The sequence below is a fragment of the Phalacrocorax aristotelis genome, chromosome 3, assembly GCF_949628215.1.
Source record: "Phalacrocorax aristotelis chromosome 3, bGulAri2.1, whole genome shotgun sequence".
NCBI classification, from domain to species: Eukaryota; Metazoa; Chordata; class Aves; order Suliformes; family Phalacrocoracidae; genus Phalacrocorax; species Phalacrocorax aristotelis.
The window spans coordinates 44,767,065-44,787,268 of NC_134278.1; the positions used below are offsets into that span (position 1 = coordinate 44,767,065).

General features: G+C 37.7%; 1 protein-coding gene across 1 annotated transcript in view; it reads right to left on the reverse strand.

The window, feature by feature from the left end:
* MMS22L (MMS22 like, DNA repair protein) overlaps window positions 1-20,204 on the reverse strand; it is a 99,475-nt gene that overhangs the window by 56,694 nt on the left and 22,577 nt on the right. The window contains exons 11-14 of the mRNA XM_075087317.1: window positions 16,063-16,125; window positions 9,720-9,839; window positions 9,073-9,299; window positions 6,073-6,582 (exon numbers count right to left, since the gene is read on the reverse strand). Of these exons, the coding sequence (XP_074943418.1) occupies window positions 6,073-6,582; window positions 9,073-9,299; window positions 9,720-9,839; window positions 16,063-16,125 (920 nt within the window). The remainder of the gene's footprint in view (window positions 1-6,072; window positions 6,583-9,072; window positions 9,300-9,719; window positions 9,840-16,062; window positions 16,126-20,204) is intronic.

The following is a 20,204-nucleotide window of genomic DNA, read 5'->3' on the forward strand; positions in this document are numbered from 1 at the left end:
CTAACATTGCAGCATCAAAGAGTTTTTACATTTCGATTTCTTTTGCTGGCAGCGGTCGGTAGCCTCTCATTCTCCCACAGTGTTCTAATGCAGCATTTGCACACCGGGGTTACTCCCAGCCTGAATAGCAGGTCATCCCCTACTCACTGAGCTCATCTGCGGCCCATGTGCTAGGCAATTTAGATCCAATCAGCCCTTATTTAGCTCAAGAGTAATGAGCAGCATAGTGACACAGACTTAAGCCTGACCCTCAGGACACTGCTCATCAAGCAGTAAAACTGTGACAAAATCATTCATCTTCCACCCGCTGGCAAGAAATAATACTCGCACTCACTGTATTACTTTTTCAAGATATAGAAAAAAAAAAGTCCTGAATTTTCATGATGTGAGACATTAATTTGCAGAAAGCTGAATTCCCTTAAACCCCCCTGTTGCTATGAGCTCACCAGGGGGAAATAGGCCTTAGGAGACTGAAATGGAATAAAGAAAATTGCTTCAGCTTTCTTTTCATTTTAAATAAGCCTTAAATCTGACAAGAGATATATATTTCTTCTCTCTTTAGGATATCTTGTAAGGTAACGAAGAAACAATCAAAATTAAGAGATTAGAAAGCTACTTGCATATAATGGTTTTATGGGCAAAGTATTTCTTTGTTTAACACCCAGAACAAAAAAAAATATTCCATGTGAAAAGCCATTTTCACACCTTGCATGAAGAATAAAAGAAGGAAAACTGAGAGGAAAGTTAATTTGGGGGAAATAGTTTCAAAAGTGAGACCTTTCCATCAGAAAACAAATCTGTGCTTTGTGTCCTTCAGGGAGCACGCATTTCTCTAAACAACTGCAGGGTCCCAACCAGCAGGTTCTCAGTACACCTAGATATGATTTTACACTCTTTTTTTGCTAGATTTACTCTTTCACAACAGTAAGTCTTGTACTGCTGTCAGGTAGGCCTCAAAAAGCTTCTGTGGATTAATTTTTTCATAGAAAAAATGGATACAATCGATGAAAAAGAGAAAGGTGTTTCAATATGTAGCACAGGGGACAGAGCTGTGTACGTTCATGATTGATGCCTGAGTACTAGACTTGAGTTTCTTTAGCTTTGGGTATCTACCAAGACTGCCTTTGTCTGGGCATCAAGAATCCCAAACAAAGGTCCTTTGACAGCTTTTGGTGTTTCAGATTGTTCTTAAAGTGATTCTAGAACAGAATAGAATAGAATTTTTCAGCTGGAAGGGACTGACAAAGATCATCTCATACAACTGCCTGACCAATTGAGGGCTGACCAGAAGCTAAAGCATGTTGTTAAGGGCATTGTCCAAATGCCTCTTAAACACTGACAGGCTTGGGGCACTGACCACCTCTCTAGGACACCTGTTCCAGTGTCTGACCACCCTCTCAATAAAGAAATGCTTCCTAATGTCTGAACTTCCCCTGGCGCAGCGTTGAACTGTTCCCACACGCCGTACTGCTGGATACCACAGAGAAGAGCTCAGCACCTCCCCCTCCACTTCCCCTCCTCAGGAAGCTGTAGAGAGCAATGAGTTCACACCTCAGCCTCCTTTTCTCCAAACTAGATCAGCCCGAAGTCCTCAGTCGCTCCTCACAGGACATTCCTTCCAGCCTTTTCACCAGCTTTGTTGCCCTCCTTCTAAAGCAGATGCTCTCTATTACATTTTAAACACCAATATGAAATTTATTTTAATCAATTATTCAGCTGTCACGTGGCCACCTACCAATTCAAGATAACAGACAGTGAGTTGCAGAAATGAATACTCTTGCAAACCTGTACCGTTGCTAAACATACACAGGAACTTTCTATAAGCAAAGCATTAGGTATACAGCTCCGGTGCACTCTGTATCTCATTTCATTTCTCTGTATAGTAATACTCTCAGAGTGGAGGACACACAACCAAAACATGTCAGTTTTAGCTAGTCACCTTTGAAGATCAGAATACAAGTGACAAAGGTATAAAACCCCCATTATTTTAGACCAAAAAAGTATTTGGGGACACACACGACACTCAAATCCCTCATAAAGCAGGAAGAAAAAAGAAATAAAGTTTTAATTACCAGAGCCACACCATAAGGCAACAACTGTAGCTAAGAAGACATCCAGTATTCCCACAGAAGATGGTAATAGATTACTTGTAAGGATTTAGACACAGCAAACCTGTCAAAATGCTGCTATATTCTAAAGCAGTGCTTGTTTCCCATGCTCTAAAGCATTTAGAGACTAAATTTTCTTTACACTCATTCAAACCTCAGTTTTATTAATGGAATAACTGAACTTTAAAAAAAATTCTAAGAATACTTTGAACCATAGGTCAAGTTAGCACAGCAAGGTGCGCTTGCTCCCCAAGCATAAGATCTGTGAAGTCCAAAAGGAAAGACTTATTTCCTTTTTCCACACAGGTTAACAAAGTTAATAGCAACTTTTAATGACTTTCTAATGATCATTCATTAAGCCTGGGAGATCTTAGTGCCAAACTAAGCCCTTCCGACCCTCAGTTCAGTGGTTTAGTCAGAGTTGCCCTCTGTGCTTATCATGACATCACAGCTGGTAGCTCTAAATATACTCATGGGATGGTATGGGTACGAGAAGACTCATGCTCTTCTGAAAACTGTATCCAGAAGAGTTTGGAAGTTCAACATCAGAAAATACATTTTACAAAGACTAACACTAAAATCCCCGAGGGGGAAGAAAAGGAGGAGGGAGGGGGGGAGGACCATTCTATTCTCCTCCTGAGCTTATCTGCTGACTTACACAGTAACAGAGAGGGGGAGAGAGGCTTCTGTTGGCCTCGCAAAGCTTCCCACAGGCTGTTTTGATGGCAAGTATAACGCAAAAAAAAATTACAAATGTCTATACATTTCCATAGCAAAGATATACTGGATAATCCATTCCTATCGTGATTTCTCTCACAACCTCAAGGCTAGACACACTCTGAACAGATAGAAACATCCAGTTCTGCTGTTATCCACCACCCAATTATTAATGTAACTTTTAATTAGAGACAGGTTTACCTGATTAGTATTCCTGTAGAGCTCATGAAATTTACAAACTGAAATTTTCAATAACTTTTCATGTCCTTCAGCACTGGCAGAACAGTACAAACAGGCATAAATACATAAGAATTGTTTAAAAAATAAAATTACCATTTACTATGTTATTTGGGTTTTGGCACTTCTCATTTCTCCTGTGGGAATCAGTAGCAAGTCTCCCTGAAACTAGGCAAAGATGTTTGGAGTACAGCAGTTATTTTACACCTGGGCACGTACTTGCATTTTTATAATCCTGTAACTCAGTGCTAATATGCTACAAAAACCAAATGGCAGGATGATGATAATGAGAGAAAGCTCATGTCAGAGCAACACCTGATTACAATATAAGACATTCTAACATGTTTCAAGCACTTCTTTTAAGCACAACAGATTGCGATGCTGAAACCTACTGTTTCCAGGCACTCAGCAGATTTCTCTGAGTCTGTGTCCATTTTACAGTGAGTTCTGTCAAATCCATTAAATGCCTGTGTTTTTATAACCTAGGGTTTCTTTTTGTGTCATGAGGCACTCAGATGACAGGTAGTGCTAGATATTTGGAACAAATGAAAGCACACATGGACAAGCATCCTGCATTTACATTTCATTAAAGAAGAAAAAAAATCAGGATTCTAAAACACTGCTCAAAAACAGAAAGGAAAAACTTATGTCTGAGCTAGAAGTTGAATACTCCAAGTAAACACAGGAATAAAGTGTTTTGCATTTTTATTTGGGGGAGTTTCTTGATTGTTTACTGTTTATTTTACGTATCTTAAGAAGGAGACTGTATTAAAGTATAATCTTACACTTCCTACTGAATCTCGCTTTGAAGATCAAATACTTGGAAGTGCCAGCAAGTAGCATCTTGTTTCCAATTATCCACTCACCACATATCAAAAACTAATAAAAATGAGTTGTCCTGCCAAGTCATAGTTCTATTTAAGTATATGAACGCCAAAATAATCATAGTGATAACCATAAATAAAGTAGTTTTTTTTAAAAAAAGGTTTATTTAAAACAGTCTAAGCATAGGTAAATACAACAATCAAAAGCTACCGGTACTTCTCTAGCAGGCAAGAAAAATACAAGAAAAACCTGGAAAGGGTTATTTTAAAACACAGTAGTGTAAAAATGGTGAAGGTGGGGGTCTCTTTTCAAATTCCTTTTAAGAAAAAAGAAAGGAAGAAAACAACTGCACTTTCAAAACCTTGTATGCCAAGTTCTAGCCCAGAGCAAGATTTCACTGCTATGTTACAAACCCTTGAAAATAAAGGTTTATAATGGAAATGCTGACAGACCCTTAACCATAGCAGCATGAATAGCTATAATTAAAAGAAGAGCTTTTGGCTACTCCTCACTCCGCAGATGAAAGATTGCCATTTTTACAGTATCCTCAAATAAAAGCAACTGGGAAACCAGGATTGCGATTCTAGCAATCCAACAACATATGTTAAAGGGGACTGCTAAAAGTATTTGACATTTTAAGCTTTAAATACTGAGGCATTTAGTTAGCGTAACCAAGTCAGTATTTTCATAATGACTTAATCAGCAATAAAGAACGCTCCTGTGAGCCATCACCTGGGTTAGCAAAAGGTAGCACATGAAGTTATTATTTCCTAACAGGAAGCAGTAATTTTCCTGTTCCATACAGCCTGAACATCAAAGCGTTTCATAAACATTAAGGATTTAAGCCTCTCCCTTGATGGGATAAATAGGCAGGTAACAGTAACCAAACGTATCAATACAGAAGCTGAACTAAACAGTTAAAAACAAGGCTCTAATAATCTCCCTCATACCAATTTGAGCATGTTGGTAATTCAAAAATTTCAGCAGACCTGCTTTTTGTAAGAAAAGGTATGAATGCTGTCTTGTCCCTTGCCCCTGTGATGACCTGAGAAGTCCATAATGAATATCTATGCCCTCCTCTCTGTGTTACAAGAGGACCACATAACCCCCAGTTCTGAAAAGCTTCGGAACAATGCTAAGTTATGAAACAGGCAACTTTTACACCAGTCTCAAATTTCTCTCTGTTTCATCTTTAAAAACCATACAACAAATGCTGTGTATTAGCTAATGGAGAAAATGTCAAAGTATTTTTGAAGTCTCCAATTTATTCCAGCAAATACATTCAGTTGAACTGAAATAATAAATAATAAATCAACTAAACTTAGTTTCCTGCTTCATCTTTTTTTCAAAAGACTGCCTGAAAAAACAGTTGTCTTTGGATGTATAAGCTATTGACAGCTGCAGTCAAACTACTAGACAATAACAAAGAACCTAGTTAAAGAGAGATCTTGCATATGGGCCTGACTATTCCGATTATGCGCTCATCCACTGCTCTTTCCACATATTTCAGTCTTGTGCATTTGAAGTAATCACAGATCAATAGCTGCCTCTTAATATCTTATAAAAAAAGGCAGTTTGGGCTTCAAACTGGAGGACTACCTCTGAAAGGCATCAGTAGACAAAAATATGCTTATTGAAGGGCACTGTGGATGTTGAAAACTGAACTAGTACATCAAAGCAAAACCGCTTGAAAGTCATAAAATATGATTTCCTTCTCTCCTATTGAACCCCAAACAAGTATTTAAATCTCCGTAACTGTAGTATTTGATTGCAACCTTGGTGAAAGAGAAAAAAAATAGAAGAGCCTAAAAAACAGAACAGATTCACCAAAGGAAAAAAACACCAAACACCAAAAACCCCTAACTTAAGTAATTTAGTACAGATAATAATTTTGAAACTTCCTGTGCCAAAAGAAAGATGGATGACTTTATACAGAGCCACTAATTCATAACAGAAATATCAGGGATGTCAAACCTAATGTCCTGAAATAGTAAGGAAACACTTCTAAGATTCTAAATGCAGCGAGGTGTTGGTGGATTTTAAAATTTAACACATCATTCGCAGTCCTCCATAGATTTCTTTCCTTTTACTCCATTTCAGTAAGAAATTAATATGAACTACAGCTTAACCCTAAGTACAAAACCAATATGCCAGTCTATAACCACAATTTAACTCAATAACTTACCGAAGTCTGGCGAGAACCACCTGAAGAAAATTCAGGACCACACTCAGTTCAGCTCCTCGACAAGCAGGCAGCAGCATAGTAAAGCCATCATTTAGCAACTTTTCCTCAGAAAGGCTCAAGTAGCAACTGGTCTCAAACACTTCTTGGACACCATCAATGTAAGTTGAAAGTAGAGTCCAGAGATTTTGTTTCTGTGTGTAGTCATTTTTGGTTACTAAAAACTCCTTTGCCTTATCACGGAAAGCATTTGAGAGTTTCTCAGCTAGGACACTAATGTCCATGTTCTTCTCAACATAAATCAAAAGGAAAGCACAAAGGCCTCTCCAGATGAGAGCTCTCCGAGACACAGTGATGGAAGACGGAGTCAGGAAATCCAGAAGATCCAGCACTCGACTCACTATATCTTCTGTCTCTGCAACAGTTGCCAGCATGAGGAACAGGTTAAAAAAGTTCTGCAGCCCCACTTCTGTCAGCTCCTGCATTCTTCTCCGATGGAACTTGGAATAAATTCTACATTAAAAACAAACCAAAACAAAACCAAGGAACAGAAAATTTCTTAAAGTATGCAATTTTCTATCTGCTTGATACACTAAAATTGTATTTTCATGGTTTTAGTTTACAGTGATTGTCTTCCAATAACCCTTAATTTTTAAATATCCTCTTTTCCCTCCCCTATTCTTTTTTTTTTTGGCTAGTGGAACAAACGTGCCATTTCATCTTCTGCTCCCAATACAAGGTACACGTGAAGGGTTTTCAATCCCAGGTACAGCCTAACCTTTCTCCCTTACCCAACCTCTGGCACAAAGTTGAGCACAATGTTATGAGCAGACTCTATCTGTGATGGGTGTCCTCCATACCATGCCTTCACATCAATCAAGTTTAGCCTATGAGGGCCTGCTAGGAAAGGAAGTTGCCAAGTGACATCTCTTAGCAACAGCAAAGAATTCCTGTACCCCAACTTCTCCCCTAGAAACTCCTTTATTTCCATGTGGCACAAAGAAAATTCCAAAAAGACCAGGGACCCTCCTTCCTTTGGCTACCGATTCCTGTTCTTGTATGCCCACGCCTGCTGCGATCAAAGGGTCACCTACATAACCATCACTGCAGTAAAAGGGAGAGGAAAATTTCTGATGGAAAGCTCCTTTTCTCCACAGTGCTTTGCCAAAGTCTGTACTGACCTGTATTGCACACCTACTCTATGGACTGTGGACTACAGGTTGGAGAGAAAACAAGGAAACTGAGGTGTTTGGGAGAGCAACCACTAAGCTTTAAGCTGTATTGCCTATATGACAGTGCTCAAGTCATACATAGCTGATGGTGAGAAGCGCTGTTACTTCACAACTTTAAAGTGGCTGATGAAACACAGAAAGCTTTTACATAGGTGTCTTTTCTGTGACCTTTGCTTGGATCTGGACTTTTAAATAAATGTCACCATCCCCACAACAGAGGAATAAAATGAAAAGGCTTGCTTAACTTTTTGATTTGTGTGTTTAAAACCTTGGGTATATCCTTCACCTTTAATTTAAAGTAAGTTCCACATACAGTAGTTAAACATCCATAAATGCTGTTTTCCTAGTCTGTCACCTGGAAAAATAGCTGGAAATGGTGCTGAGGTTATCAAATCTAGCCACCAAAAATTACAGCAAATCCAATTAATGTTGTTTAGTAGTAAATTACTACTGACAGGCATTTTCGTTCTTCATGCATCAATTAATGCTTGGTTAGCTGCTGAAAACAGAGTTCATCCCAAAATCATAGCTGTAGGCTGTTAAGTTTTGCTACTTGTGTAATTGATTTATTCAAGGTAGAAACGATGAATACTGGTTGAGCAGACTGACACAGTGTATGTTGTGTATTATTATTCCCCCTCTTAAATTAGGGAAAGTAACAAGCTATAATGGCACAAAAATGCAAGTATAATTTGTTTTCAGTAAAAACAGAGTAGGCTAATTAAAATTACTAACTAAAGCAAGACACCGATTCAGCATCCAACAACATATTTTTTTGTATGTAGTTGCAGTAATTTTTAAACCTGAACTTTACTGACTGTAACAACTCATGAAGTGTACATAGACATTAGGTATGTTTTCCTTTTCTGACAGCCAAGCTAACCCGCCCTTCTTTCTTGGAAGAAACATACCACAGAGCTTTGTAAGGTGTGCATACACGTGCATTTTTAACGTATTTATTACTTGCATACAAAAAGATTTTCCTAATACTTAATAAAGTTTTAATTTTACTAATGAATAAACAAAATATTTTTTAAAAAATCAAAACAAAAAACCCAAACCAAAACTACTTCTAAGTCTTCTATATCCAATGCAAACAAAAAATTTAAAAAGGAAGCATCTTTATGATCAGTACAATCTCATTTCTATAATAAAAGTTTTAAGGATTCAGTAAATATATAAAATATCAGGATTTTGATTTAGAGCATATATATTTTATGGTGTTTTCATACCATGACTGACCATACCTCTTAATTAGTATGTTTCAAAATAAAATGAAAAATTAAAGCCCTCACAAAAAGAGGATTGTGAGAAATTTTGGAAACTGTGAAAAACAAAATGGAAATATACATGAAATTGCAGGCCTAGCAAAAGCCCGTCTGCACGTTCTTGGACAACACACGGCTTAGAGGCAGCTCAAACAGATTTTCTGTGCTTTAATTGCATTACCTGTCTGGCAGTAGGGTTGTACCACTGCATAGGTTGCCAGTGTACCAAATTCCAAGACCGCGAGATGAAGTAAATCATCACAGGCTATGGATGCCAAGGTGATTCTTGGATCCAGCTCCTCGACCCTGTCACAGCCTCAGCTGGCAACAGGAACTTCACGGAACAACTGCCTTCTTCAAATTATGAATCATCCTGGATCCCTCATCCCTTTTACTTTCTCATGAGCACAGTACCCACCCTGCTTTGATATGTGGCTGGAAGGGCCACGCAATCTGACTGACTAGACCTCTTACAACATGAGATAAACTAATTGCAGCCATACCGTCCTTTAATTTGTTTCCAAGGATGTACGCTGCTCTTCTCTGTCTCTTCTTTCATAACGTGTGCCAAAATGCTGAGAAAAATGAAGTAACTGTTGCTGGACTTGTACAGGGCAGGGATCTGCTGTTCACAACAGCAACTTTTCACCAACTCAAGCATTGACAAAGAAGTTTTACCAACATTTGCCAGATCCTTCAGACCAAGCCAAGGAACAGTAAAGCAACTGTTCTAAAAAAATAAATGAAACCAGAAAAGATTATAAGTAACAATAAATGTTAATATTCCAAAGGCAATAAGATGCAATCCTTCACACAGACAAAAGTACATGTTCCTACTGCAACTCAAAAAATAAAAATGCATTGTAACTATATGCAAAGTGTTTTTACAAGGTCTTAAAATCAGTAGTCCTGATGAAAAACAAGAGTAAAAATATAGTTCACTCTATTGTGACAAAATGTAATGGACCATAACGTATATTTAACCATAACTCCTTAAATAAATACAGCAAATGTAGGGATACTGTCATTGACAAGTCAGTTTTACAGAAGTGTAGCAATCAAGCTTGGCTACAGGAAAATCAGAATTAATTGCTATAAATTGAGGACTGTCCACTTGCAATTCTACATTTTTATATATTCACCTACTTACCAGGTTCTTGCTGTAATAATCCCAGAGTATGGTCACAATTGATAGGTTCAAGTCCCAGAAACAACACAAAGCCAAACAGCACTGAAGATGCATTCTTAAGTGTTCCTCTAACACACCAGTCTTGAAAAGGACATAAGAAGTTTATTGTAGAAGGGGAGCATCACCTTGTCTACACATAAACCCAATACTACCAGACCATTAAGAATAATTTCCTAATATAAAAATTATTTTATTTACATAATGTTGAGTAAATTAATCTGCTAATATGAGCAATGAACTAGAAGATAAAAGCTGACAATTGCATCCTGCAATCCAGCGGACATAATAGTTCATCACGCACCCTTTCAGGCATCCATAGAGTTCCAGACACATTAAGATAACAGCCAACTCAATATTGTGAGCCTAAGTTGAAACATGACTGCATGGTACAGAACCTCACAAAACAGTAAATGGGGCATTAGCTATACTGAATGCATGAGTCAGCTGAATGCTCAAGCCCTTCTGTCATGTAAGTCTAAAGGAAAGATCATTCACCACTGATATGGAGAGAAGGTGCAACTATCTGAGAGCTCATGTTTCTTTTTATAATATTCCAAACAGGAGGATCTTCCTGAATCATGTTCCTTCTCTGCAACATAGCCACACTGCTAACATCCCAGACAGCTCTAAATCAAGGGCAAATAAGTCTCCCAACACTGCAGAGAAGCAAAAAAGTTCCCACACCACACTTTTTGTATTCATCAATTCCAAACTTTGAACGCAAAAGGAATACGGCTCACAGGAAGGAAAATAAGAAATTCCTAAACAATTTGAACACAGTGAAGCACTTGGGTTGTAATTGTGAGATACTGAGAGTGGGATTCACCTCACCTCGTTTTTGATGTCAGCAAAATTGGACTTGCATCAGAGCTAGGATATTAGGAGCTCCACGCTCAGATTGAAATCACATGTTTAAACCAGCCTATTTTAGACATTTACTTTAGGATTATAAATATCAAATTATATGCCCTGGAAGGGCTTTATTGACTCCACTGACTATAAGAGTGGTTTAGTGCACCAGCCTGAGAGTACTTGTTTTAAGGGAAGACTATTAGACATGTAAGTTTAACACATCTTTGGGATAGTAGCGAACGTGTTCTGTGACAAGAGAAAGCCCTGACCTTCTTCTAGCTTTCAAATACATCTAGACACTATATAGGCCTGGAATTTCTAAAAGCGTAAAATGAGCTAAAGAGGAATAAAAAGGCTAAGAAAAAAGGTACAGGATGAGTTTTATGACTCAAAACCATAGCCCTAGGAAGGGGAATGAAGAAAACTATGCCTCAGATGAATACTGGGAAGTTATCCTCTTCAGTTCCAATTACAGTGTTAGGTCCTGAATTATGTCCCAAGCTCAGGCAGCTCAGAAAACGCTTGCAAAAAAAAAAAAAACAAAAACCAAAAACCACTGGTGCCACATGATAGAAAAAAGATAGCATTAGGTTGCGTTGGGTTTTGTTGGTGGTTTTTGTTTGTTTATTTGTTGGGGGGGGTTGTTTGTTTGTTGTTGTTTTAAAATAGTCTTTCATTAAGTACCTGTTAGTAGAAGCCCAGGACTTCTGCTCTTACCTACAACGTTACTTCTTATGGCTTACTATGTCTTAGAGCTGGTTTGTTTCCTGTTTTCAGTGCTACACAAAGGATTTATTAACTTATCTCAACCTGGCTAGACATTCATGTGGAAAACATTATTTGCTACACTTTATCAGAACACTGTCAACAATTACACTGACCTTCTACAACAACTTCTCATCATGCCTACCTTCACTTCTCATGAACAATTAATGTAGGGCATATGGCTTCTAAAGTGGAATATTTCTAAAACAACTTTAAAATTGAAAAGGCATTTTCAGTTGTCATAGAAAATTATATATTCAAGACATTACATATAACAACATATGAAAAACACTGAAATAAAAAAGAAACTCTTCAAGAGAGGTTCATTAAAACATGTAAAAAGTAATAGTTCAAATATAATAAAAATGCCTACAAATGAAAGGTGATCCTCATGTTTTTATATATGACGTCTCTATTAAACTAGTAGTCTTCCCCAAATAATAATCTTATACAAAAAACCAAGGGACAGGCCATTTTCAACAGCTGCTTTTTTTTTTTTTTTAATGAATAAAAACAAGAGTCTTGATAGAAAATAAAAAAAACTGCAGCTGAACATATCCATTTCTCTAGAGAGACCTATCCACTTACAAAAGATGTAAAAAAAATCCCAAACCAAACCATGCATCAAAGCACACATCCTTTAGAAAGAGAACACTTAGTCTTAAAGCTGTAATTCATGCATAGGATTAAGTTTAGGATCTAATTCAACGATGACTGCTTCAGTTAAATTAATTCAACAATAAACATGGTATTGTGTGCGGCTTCAATTTCAACCATTATTTATCTGTCCAACAATAGTTTTGAACAGTTTCCAAAACCAAGATAGTACTGAAGGCTTTATCTCAAATTTAATATTAAAGTCCTCCAGACTTCAAATATCCCTGGGATTAATGGATTCTCTCATTGCTCTTTTGCTTAAAATGGGCTCTAGCACTGCTGGAAATACTATCAGAACTCTTGTGGTAGTCAGCTTTTAATTTATCCCAGAAGGGAAGAACACCAGATACTATCAAAATGATAGTACTACCTAAACACAACATTTTTCTCTTATGACCTCCTACTGTAGTAACAAAATTAGTTTCCTAGAACTCCAACCAATACTTCTGTATCTCTTTTAGAGTAGAATTAAACAAAAAATATAGTGAAGGTATAGCAAAATTGAGTCAGAAATGAAACAACATAAAGCATTTATATTCTAAAATGAGAGAAGGCTACTGAGAGAGATTGCTATTAGTTCTTATGAAGAAAAACCCTTCTGATTCTCACTTACAACAAAACTTTGTAAACACAAATCTTATACTGACAATCCATAAATTTAATCAGTTTGATGTTGCCTAGTATACAAATACAGCTATGTTAATATTCCTAGTAGAATAATTTTCATCTTGTAGTACAAATAGAATTGTAAACCAGCTCTACTTTTGTCATTAGCCCAATAGCAGACATCAAATTACAACCCAAGCAGGGAATACTTCATGTAACTAGTTTTCCCATACACGTCCTTTTTTTGGTACAGATGTGAGATCTCTCACACGAGCAGTTGTCTTCAACTCCATCAAGAATTATATAAAAAAAGAGCAGTTTCCAGCTGAGAAACTCAGTCTGTCGATTGTTTGAAGCTGAAAGGATATACCCGAGGAAGTAGCACTCTACACTTGTCCAAGTATCATTATTGCTCCTATCTTTATTTACAGCACAAAAATAAAGTGTTTTTGCTTCCCATCTCCATTGGTCCCCTAACGTGAATAACACTTTCATATCTCTTCCTTGCTCAGAAGCAGGCTGACTATAACCTGATGAAGACTGAGTTCCTACCCAGAGATATGGCACTGCAGCACCCCCTGCCACCTTCACCTGGACATGGGACACCTTCCTCAAAAAGTCTTTATCATCCCCAAAATCAGGCATATGCTGGATGAAGGTGGCTCAGGCTCTCTGCTGCCCACGAGGACTGCCCCCTCTCTGCTGGGAATCACTAAACTCAACAATTTTACTGAAACTACCAAAATGCTGCAGGTTTAACACTGTTAGTCATTTTTGCATCCCAGTACTTAGCTGTCTGAAGGATGTTAAAGCTAAGTCCAGGTTCTGCTGATTCATCACCAAAGGTGGACCATTCTTTTCTCTGCTTCCACAATGCTCACTTACCCTCAAAACCCGTGTCTGCAACAGTGCCTATTAAATCATCTTTTCACAACACAGAAATTGAAGCTCACATGAAGAGAAATTATCATTTTACCAGTAACTGTTAATCTCCTACATTACAAATGTAGGATCTGCACCTTTTTCAGATGCTTTTGAACACACAAAACCATGCACTACCTCTATTTCCCCCCCATCCTTTGTATATTCCCATTCTCCGGCTGAACATGCATAGTCTACAAGCTTTTAATGTTATGGAGCAACATGCATAAGTGGATTACAAGGTTGATGTACCAAACATGTTTAGTTCTTAAGCTCCCATATACTTAAAAATGACGTTTCTAACCACCAATTCCTGCCCTCTCTTGCAAATAAGTGACTTGGCACTATCATCTTTTGTAACTTATTTTGCATAGCTATTACTGTGCATCTCTAGTGTAGATAACAGAGGGTATATGCTGAAAAGGATTGCTTAGGTAGCATTTACTAACAAACTCAAGCCAGGTGTTAGTGGGCAGCATCATCAATACTGTCCTGCTGTTCATTCAAAGAGCACTATTCTCCCTTTTGCTTCTTCTTGCTCCTCCACGTGCCATTTCATTATTGACTTCTTCATATCTTGTGCTCCTCATTCCTATGCTTTCTGGTCTCAAAAATACTCGCTCAGCAGATAGTTCAGAGATACAAAAGGATAAAAGACAAGAGCGGCCACATGAAGCTACAGATCAACAGATGAGATGGACATGTCTACTGGTAAAAGATCTCCTTCCTAGACCCTGTCAAGAAGGCTGGTGTGCAGGGATAGGAAGTGGGATGCACTTTTTAGTAAAAGTATGTCCACGTACCCATGCATACACATATAGGACTAATGCTCTCCAAGGAGCATTTCCTACAAGGAGCTAACTCCATAATGCAAGAAAAAAAAAAAGAAAAAATGAAAAAAAAAAAAAGAAAAAAGGAAATAAACTAGATGGCTCCCTAGATGGTTGGTAATAGTTGGAAACATATCCTTGGCAAATGAGGGTTTGTTTTCATTCCAACAGTGGTTGCCTGGTTGCCTTTGGAAATTAAAGCAGGTATTTGCCTCATATTACTGTGTCATGATTGACTCATTATTTAAATCTTCTGAACTTGGCCACCTACCTGCCTTTCTAAACTGTCTACAATTCAATACTTATTAACAGAAGCATCAAAAAGCTGTGTATTTTACAGATATTCAATTTCAGTGTAATCTTTATTCAAAATAATAAACATTTGCCAAGAAAAGAGGAATATTTTGAAGAAAAACATAACTACAAGTGTCCTCTTCCTGTTTCCCAGGTTGCTGACATACAGCAGATGCAAGACAGGAAGGTGGCTAACAAGCTACTCACAGTTTTTATGCCTCTTATCTCATCTAAGTCTCTCCAGTTTCTCTCACAGAATGGCACGCATCCAATAAGTGATGTCATCACTGTAGTTTTAACGTATATGCAGAGTGTGGATATCAGTTATATACTGTGAAAATATTCAAAGAGAGCTAACCTTTTAAGCTAAAAGGCTACATAAACAAATGTTATGGATAGCATGATCTTCCAACTTTTTAATACCCTATCTATCGTTTCAACCATTCTAACAACTACAAAATATATTGTAAAAACTGTAGTTGTAACAAGTATTGTCGCGTATTTGAGCTTCAACCACAGCTGTTGCTGCTGCATGAGCAAGGCAGTAATAATAATAAAAAACCCGAACTCACTCCTCTGCTGCTTTCTAGAACAGAACTTTGCAGGAATTTTTTTTATTTCACCTGAGACCAAATACAAAAATAAACATGTTTATTCTCATTTTAAGCATACACAAATTAAAGAAATTATTTTTATAGGTGTTGCTGATACACCATTTGCAATTTGTACCATGCAACTTCAGAACAAATTTACAGAGCTGCAACCTAACATATTTAAAAATGTGATGAACAGCATATTTAAACTCATTTTAAAAGGAGGTCAATTCTGACCTCTGGGCCATGAAGCATTGCATTAACAGTTCTGCAAAAAGAAAAATGATAAGGTATGAAATGAGTGCTCAGAAACTAGAACCTTATCAGTAAGAGTTTGATTCAAGCCTGTAAGACAAATTGCTCAGCAAGGCAAGTCACCTTCCTGCTGTGAGGAGGATATAGCTGAATTTTCAATGCAACTGACTATCTTCCTCATCATGTCTCCTCAACTAGATATCCTTGCATTCAGTATCTGGTTTACATTTTCTAAGCATCCAGCTCTTATTCTGAATACATCTTGTCTTAGTAGCCATATGCCTACCCTTCCAGGATAATTATCTTTTTCCTTTATCTGACAATTTAGCATCAAGAACAACCACTTTAAAGCAAGTGTAACGGCTAACAAGGAGGTAACTACACTGCTGTAGTTCAGCTACATCAAGGATGTTAATTTACCTGTGATAAACACACTAGCATTCCAAAAATACCCTTGTTAGTTGGACTTTCTTTTCCTGAAAGCATCCCTGATGCTTTCCTTGTTTGTTGTTTGTTTCTTTACACACTTACTTGAGCATCAGTGGATTTTTTAAGGAGTTCTTCCACAAATTTCCAATTGGATTCCTTCTGCTTCTGAAAAATAACGATTATCAGCATGAAATAGCATTTGTATTCCTCACAGGAATCATTATGTAATAACATGAAAATAAGCAGGCAAGAGATTTCCAGAAATACTTCATTTCGTAACAGCGTATTGTAGTCATCACTGAAAACAGCTTTTTTGTTTTACGAGTGTAATTGATATCCGTCCCAAAAATTAGGCCTCAAAAACAAATAGCCTAAAATAGACTATGCAATTTAAACTGGTTTAAGTGACTCATTTGCAATCCCAACCTTCACTTTTAGTGAAGAAGCAAAACACTAACGCATTTTTGATTAGTACAAGCAGTATGTCTTACAATTTCTTTCTTTACATTCTGTAAAAAGGAAGATATAAAGGGTAAGAAGGAGGAAAAGGTACAATCTCACCTTTTCTTGTTTTTCCCTTTTCAATGAAAAGGAACACTTCTAACTTATTTTTCCCACGCTAAACATTAAGGATTGTTTTGGCCAATTTGGTAAGGAACTGGCCTGATAGTAATGGCCTATATAGGTAGAAAAAAAATACAGGGTAGGTCAAATATGGCCCATAATTCATATTCTTCATCTTGGGAAGACAGATAACCATCCATTTGAATCAACTAGACCATGCTAGTGAAGTAAGAGAGTTGCATGGCAAAGTATATTAAAAAGGAAGAGGAAAAAAATAAATAGGCAAAGTGGGAAAGAAAAGTGTAGCAGGTTTTGCAACTAAGACTATCTCCCAGGAAAAAAAAAAAAACCAAAACCAAAAAACACCCACAGGCAACCAAGCCAACATACTTACAATTCTAGGAGGTCCAAAAATCACCTCTTACACTCAGCTTTGTAGATAACTAGTTGTGTGAATATGGTACTTTCATCATTATCCTGCCTTACTTACTCCCTCCACTATTACAACTGTTAAGCCTTATAAATTATTCTGCAGGAATCTGTCCTTTAAATGTCTGCATAGAGCTTACAATAATGAGCATGTAGCATTTTATACTTTGGTAATTGAAATAGAACTACTTTCCAGCAGCAACACCACCGTGCCCCATCATCCTCTGCTACTGACTATACTACTTAACGCTGTGACTTGGTGACAATTCCACACAGAACTCCAAAATTCTCTTGGTACTCTTTGAAGATGAACTCTCTAAAAAGATGCACTAATACTCATGCAACGCAACTTGACTGCTTGGTGGCTTTACGTTTTTGCATGACAAGAAAATGAGAATCCTGAAAGACTGCCAATGGTAGCAAGTCACAGTCTCTGGACTGTTTATGGAACAAATATGAATGAAAGGACAGAACTGCAGAAAATTACGCTAAAGCTGTGATTTCACAATTCAGGAACTTGAGTAGTATCAATTAAGGAGATCCCACTGCTTCTTCTCATCCTGCCAGCTGCTCTTCCTGCCCTCACAGCTGCAGCACGCCACTGCTCAGTTGTTCTGGTACTTCTGTTTGTGGGATACAGTGTGAACCAGATCAGTGACCCAACTCAGAGCTTTAGGAGAGAAAAAAAGAATGAAAGAAGGAGGAGGGCCTGACCTAGGTTATAGAATAGGGACACAAATACTTGTACCAGATCAGCAGAGGGTATATCATGGTAAACAGTACTTTTTAAGCTGTTATTGACGACAAAGCCTTTATATCATGAAACCAGAGCTATCATCCTGTCAGACAGAGAGGCCACTGCATCAACAACTAGCCAAGGAGTAAAAGCAGCACTTCAATAATGAGTAAAACCCAGGAAGTGCACAATCAGCATTCCCAGACAGTTCTGGCTAGTATTTACACCAGATTTTTGACTGCCATATTTTACAGCTTGATGTTATGTGGATGCCTACACACTGGCATGGTCCTACTGCAGACTCCAAGTAAAGTTCATCACCTGCTCAAAAGCCAGATTTATCAGAGATGAGTTGATGTTAGAGAGTCATGCTAATTGGCTATGAGACCTCTGAACGTCTGCATCAGCCCACTCAGAACACGCTTTTAGCATTCCTATAGTCAAAGGACACGATTTATACAAAAGTGGTTTATTTCCAAACTTCCAGCTCATCTGCAGTATGCAGATCACCTTTCAAGATCCTAGAGTAATCTAGGGCAAACTCATGACACCAACTGGAATTGACTACAACAGTGCACCCAGGTTCAGCCCAAACTCAGGAAAGAATGGCAGAAACAACCTGCTGTACTCTTTATTTTAGCCTCAATTGTCTCTATCTTTTAACAGACTTGTTTCATTCAAATTCCACTAAATTTACATCCTAACAGTACTGCCTGCTACACTGGCATATGCCATGAAAACTGTTTACCATCCATCCTTGTTAGAGAGTACATAGAATCCACATCTCTTACTCCAAACCTGCTAGCTTACAACATCCTCCCTCCACCCCAGAGAGTCCTAAAATCAACAGAACCTGGAGATCTTAGAGTGCATAGAAGTGCTGCTAAAACCAAAAAATTGAGCTGAGACCCTCTGGGTTCACAGGAAGAAACTTTTGCAAGGACTAACAGCTGACTACCTAGAAGAGCCATAATAGGCTTTTCAGCTGGAAGTCCGTGTTTGCATATCTTGCCATGTAGTCATTTCAGATTATATTATTCAAAGAATTCTTAGCCCCAAGTAATTCAGCCTATATTTCCCTAGCCCAAAGTATATTGAAACTGACCCCTGCAATGTTCAGAAGTAGCAAATTTTCTCATCAGGTCCCATTTGGTTTTTAAATGTACAAATCCTGCTTTTCAGAAGAGCGTAGTGGGACCTGAACGGGGGGCTATGGAAAGAGACATGTACTGTACAGCCCTCAGAACAAAGCCTCCAAGAAACCTGGCCAAAATTTTCTAGTTTAAAAAAATTGTTTAATGTGTATGAAATTTATATTCAATATATATGAATCATTGCATATTTGAAATTACGTTACATGAGCTAAAGGGGAAAAAATAAAAAGAAAGAAGCCTGAAACCTATTTCGAATTTTAAAAGCTTTCCTAATAACCTCAAGGCCATGCAGACCACATTAAAAAATTGAAAATCTTCCATAGATGACATAGGCTTAGAGGCAATTTTTGCTACAGAGCGCATGAATAACCATCATTATGACACATCACCCTCCCACCTCTGATCATAGTTAATTAAAAGAAAGCATGTGTCATGAAGCTATTGCATCAGATGTTTCACCAACAAAACAGGACTAGACTGAGCCCTGATGTAATTCCACTGACTTCACAAATTTATATCATGGACTACTTTACCTTATAATGTACAAAGAATGTTTGAGGCTGTAATTTGAGGGGTGGGGGGTGGGGGAACAGGAACCTAAAGAAATGTTTACCACTAACAGTCTATGACAGACTACGTTCTTGTGGTGTGTGAAAAGGCACTGCTGTTACTGATAGATATTTTCTAAGCATCCATGGCACTTAAGAGAACAGGGATCCCTGGACAAACTCACAGCCACACTCCGAGAAACGCAAAGCACTGCTAACAGTTTGAACATAAAGACTACTGGAAACATCAAGAGGAACGTGCACAGGATGGTCTCATGATTTACAAATCAAGACTTGGAAATTCTCTTCTCCCAGGTGGGCTCTAAGGAGAAAAATATTTAATCTTAGGCAAGTCACTTCCTGTCACTGTGTCTCAGATTCCTACTTTAAAATAAGAACAACAGGAAACCTTTTTTCCATTCTACATCTGTTTGGCTTATTTAAATAATATAGTGCTTGGGGCAAAAAAATAATCTCTCACGAGGCTAAATACATAGTATGTATCAGTATGAGAGACAGGAAAAAATCCAATGATCAAAGTAAACAGTATCACTGCATTTTGATTAGGGCATAAAATATAAGAAACCCAGGATAAATGTCTGCTTCACACTGGTTTCTGTATTCAACCTGGGATTAACCTTTTCTCTCCATTTAAGTTCCTGTAATAAACAGGGAATGCAGTAATTCTATCTTCCCAATGTCCCTCTGAAATACACCATGGACTGTGGTCCTCCCCCACTACTGTAGTAACAGGGCAAAAGCAAGAGAAGTTTGAGACAACCTGTATGAATGTGTAAGAAGTTGCTTCATTCT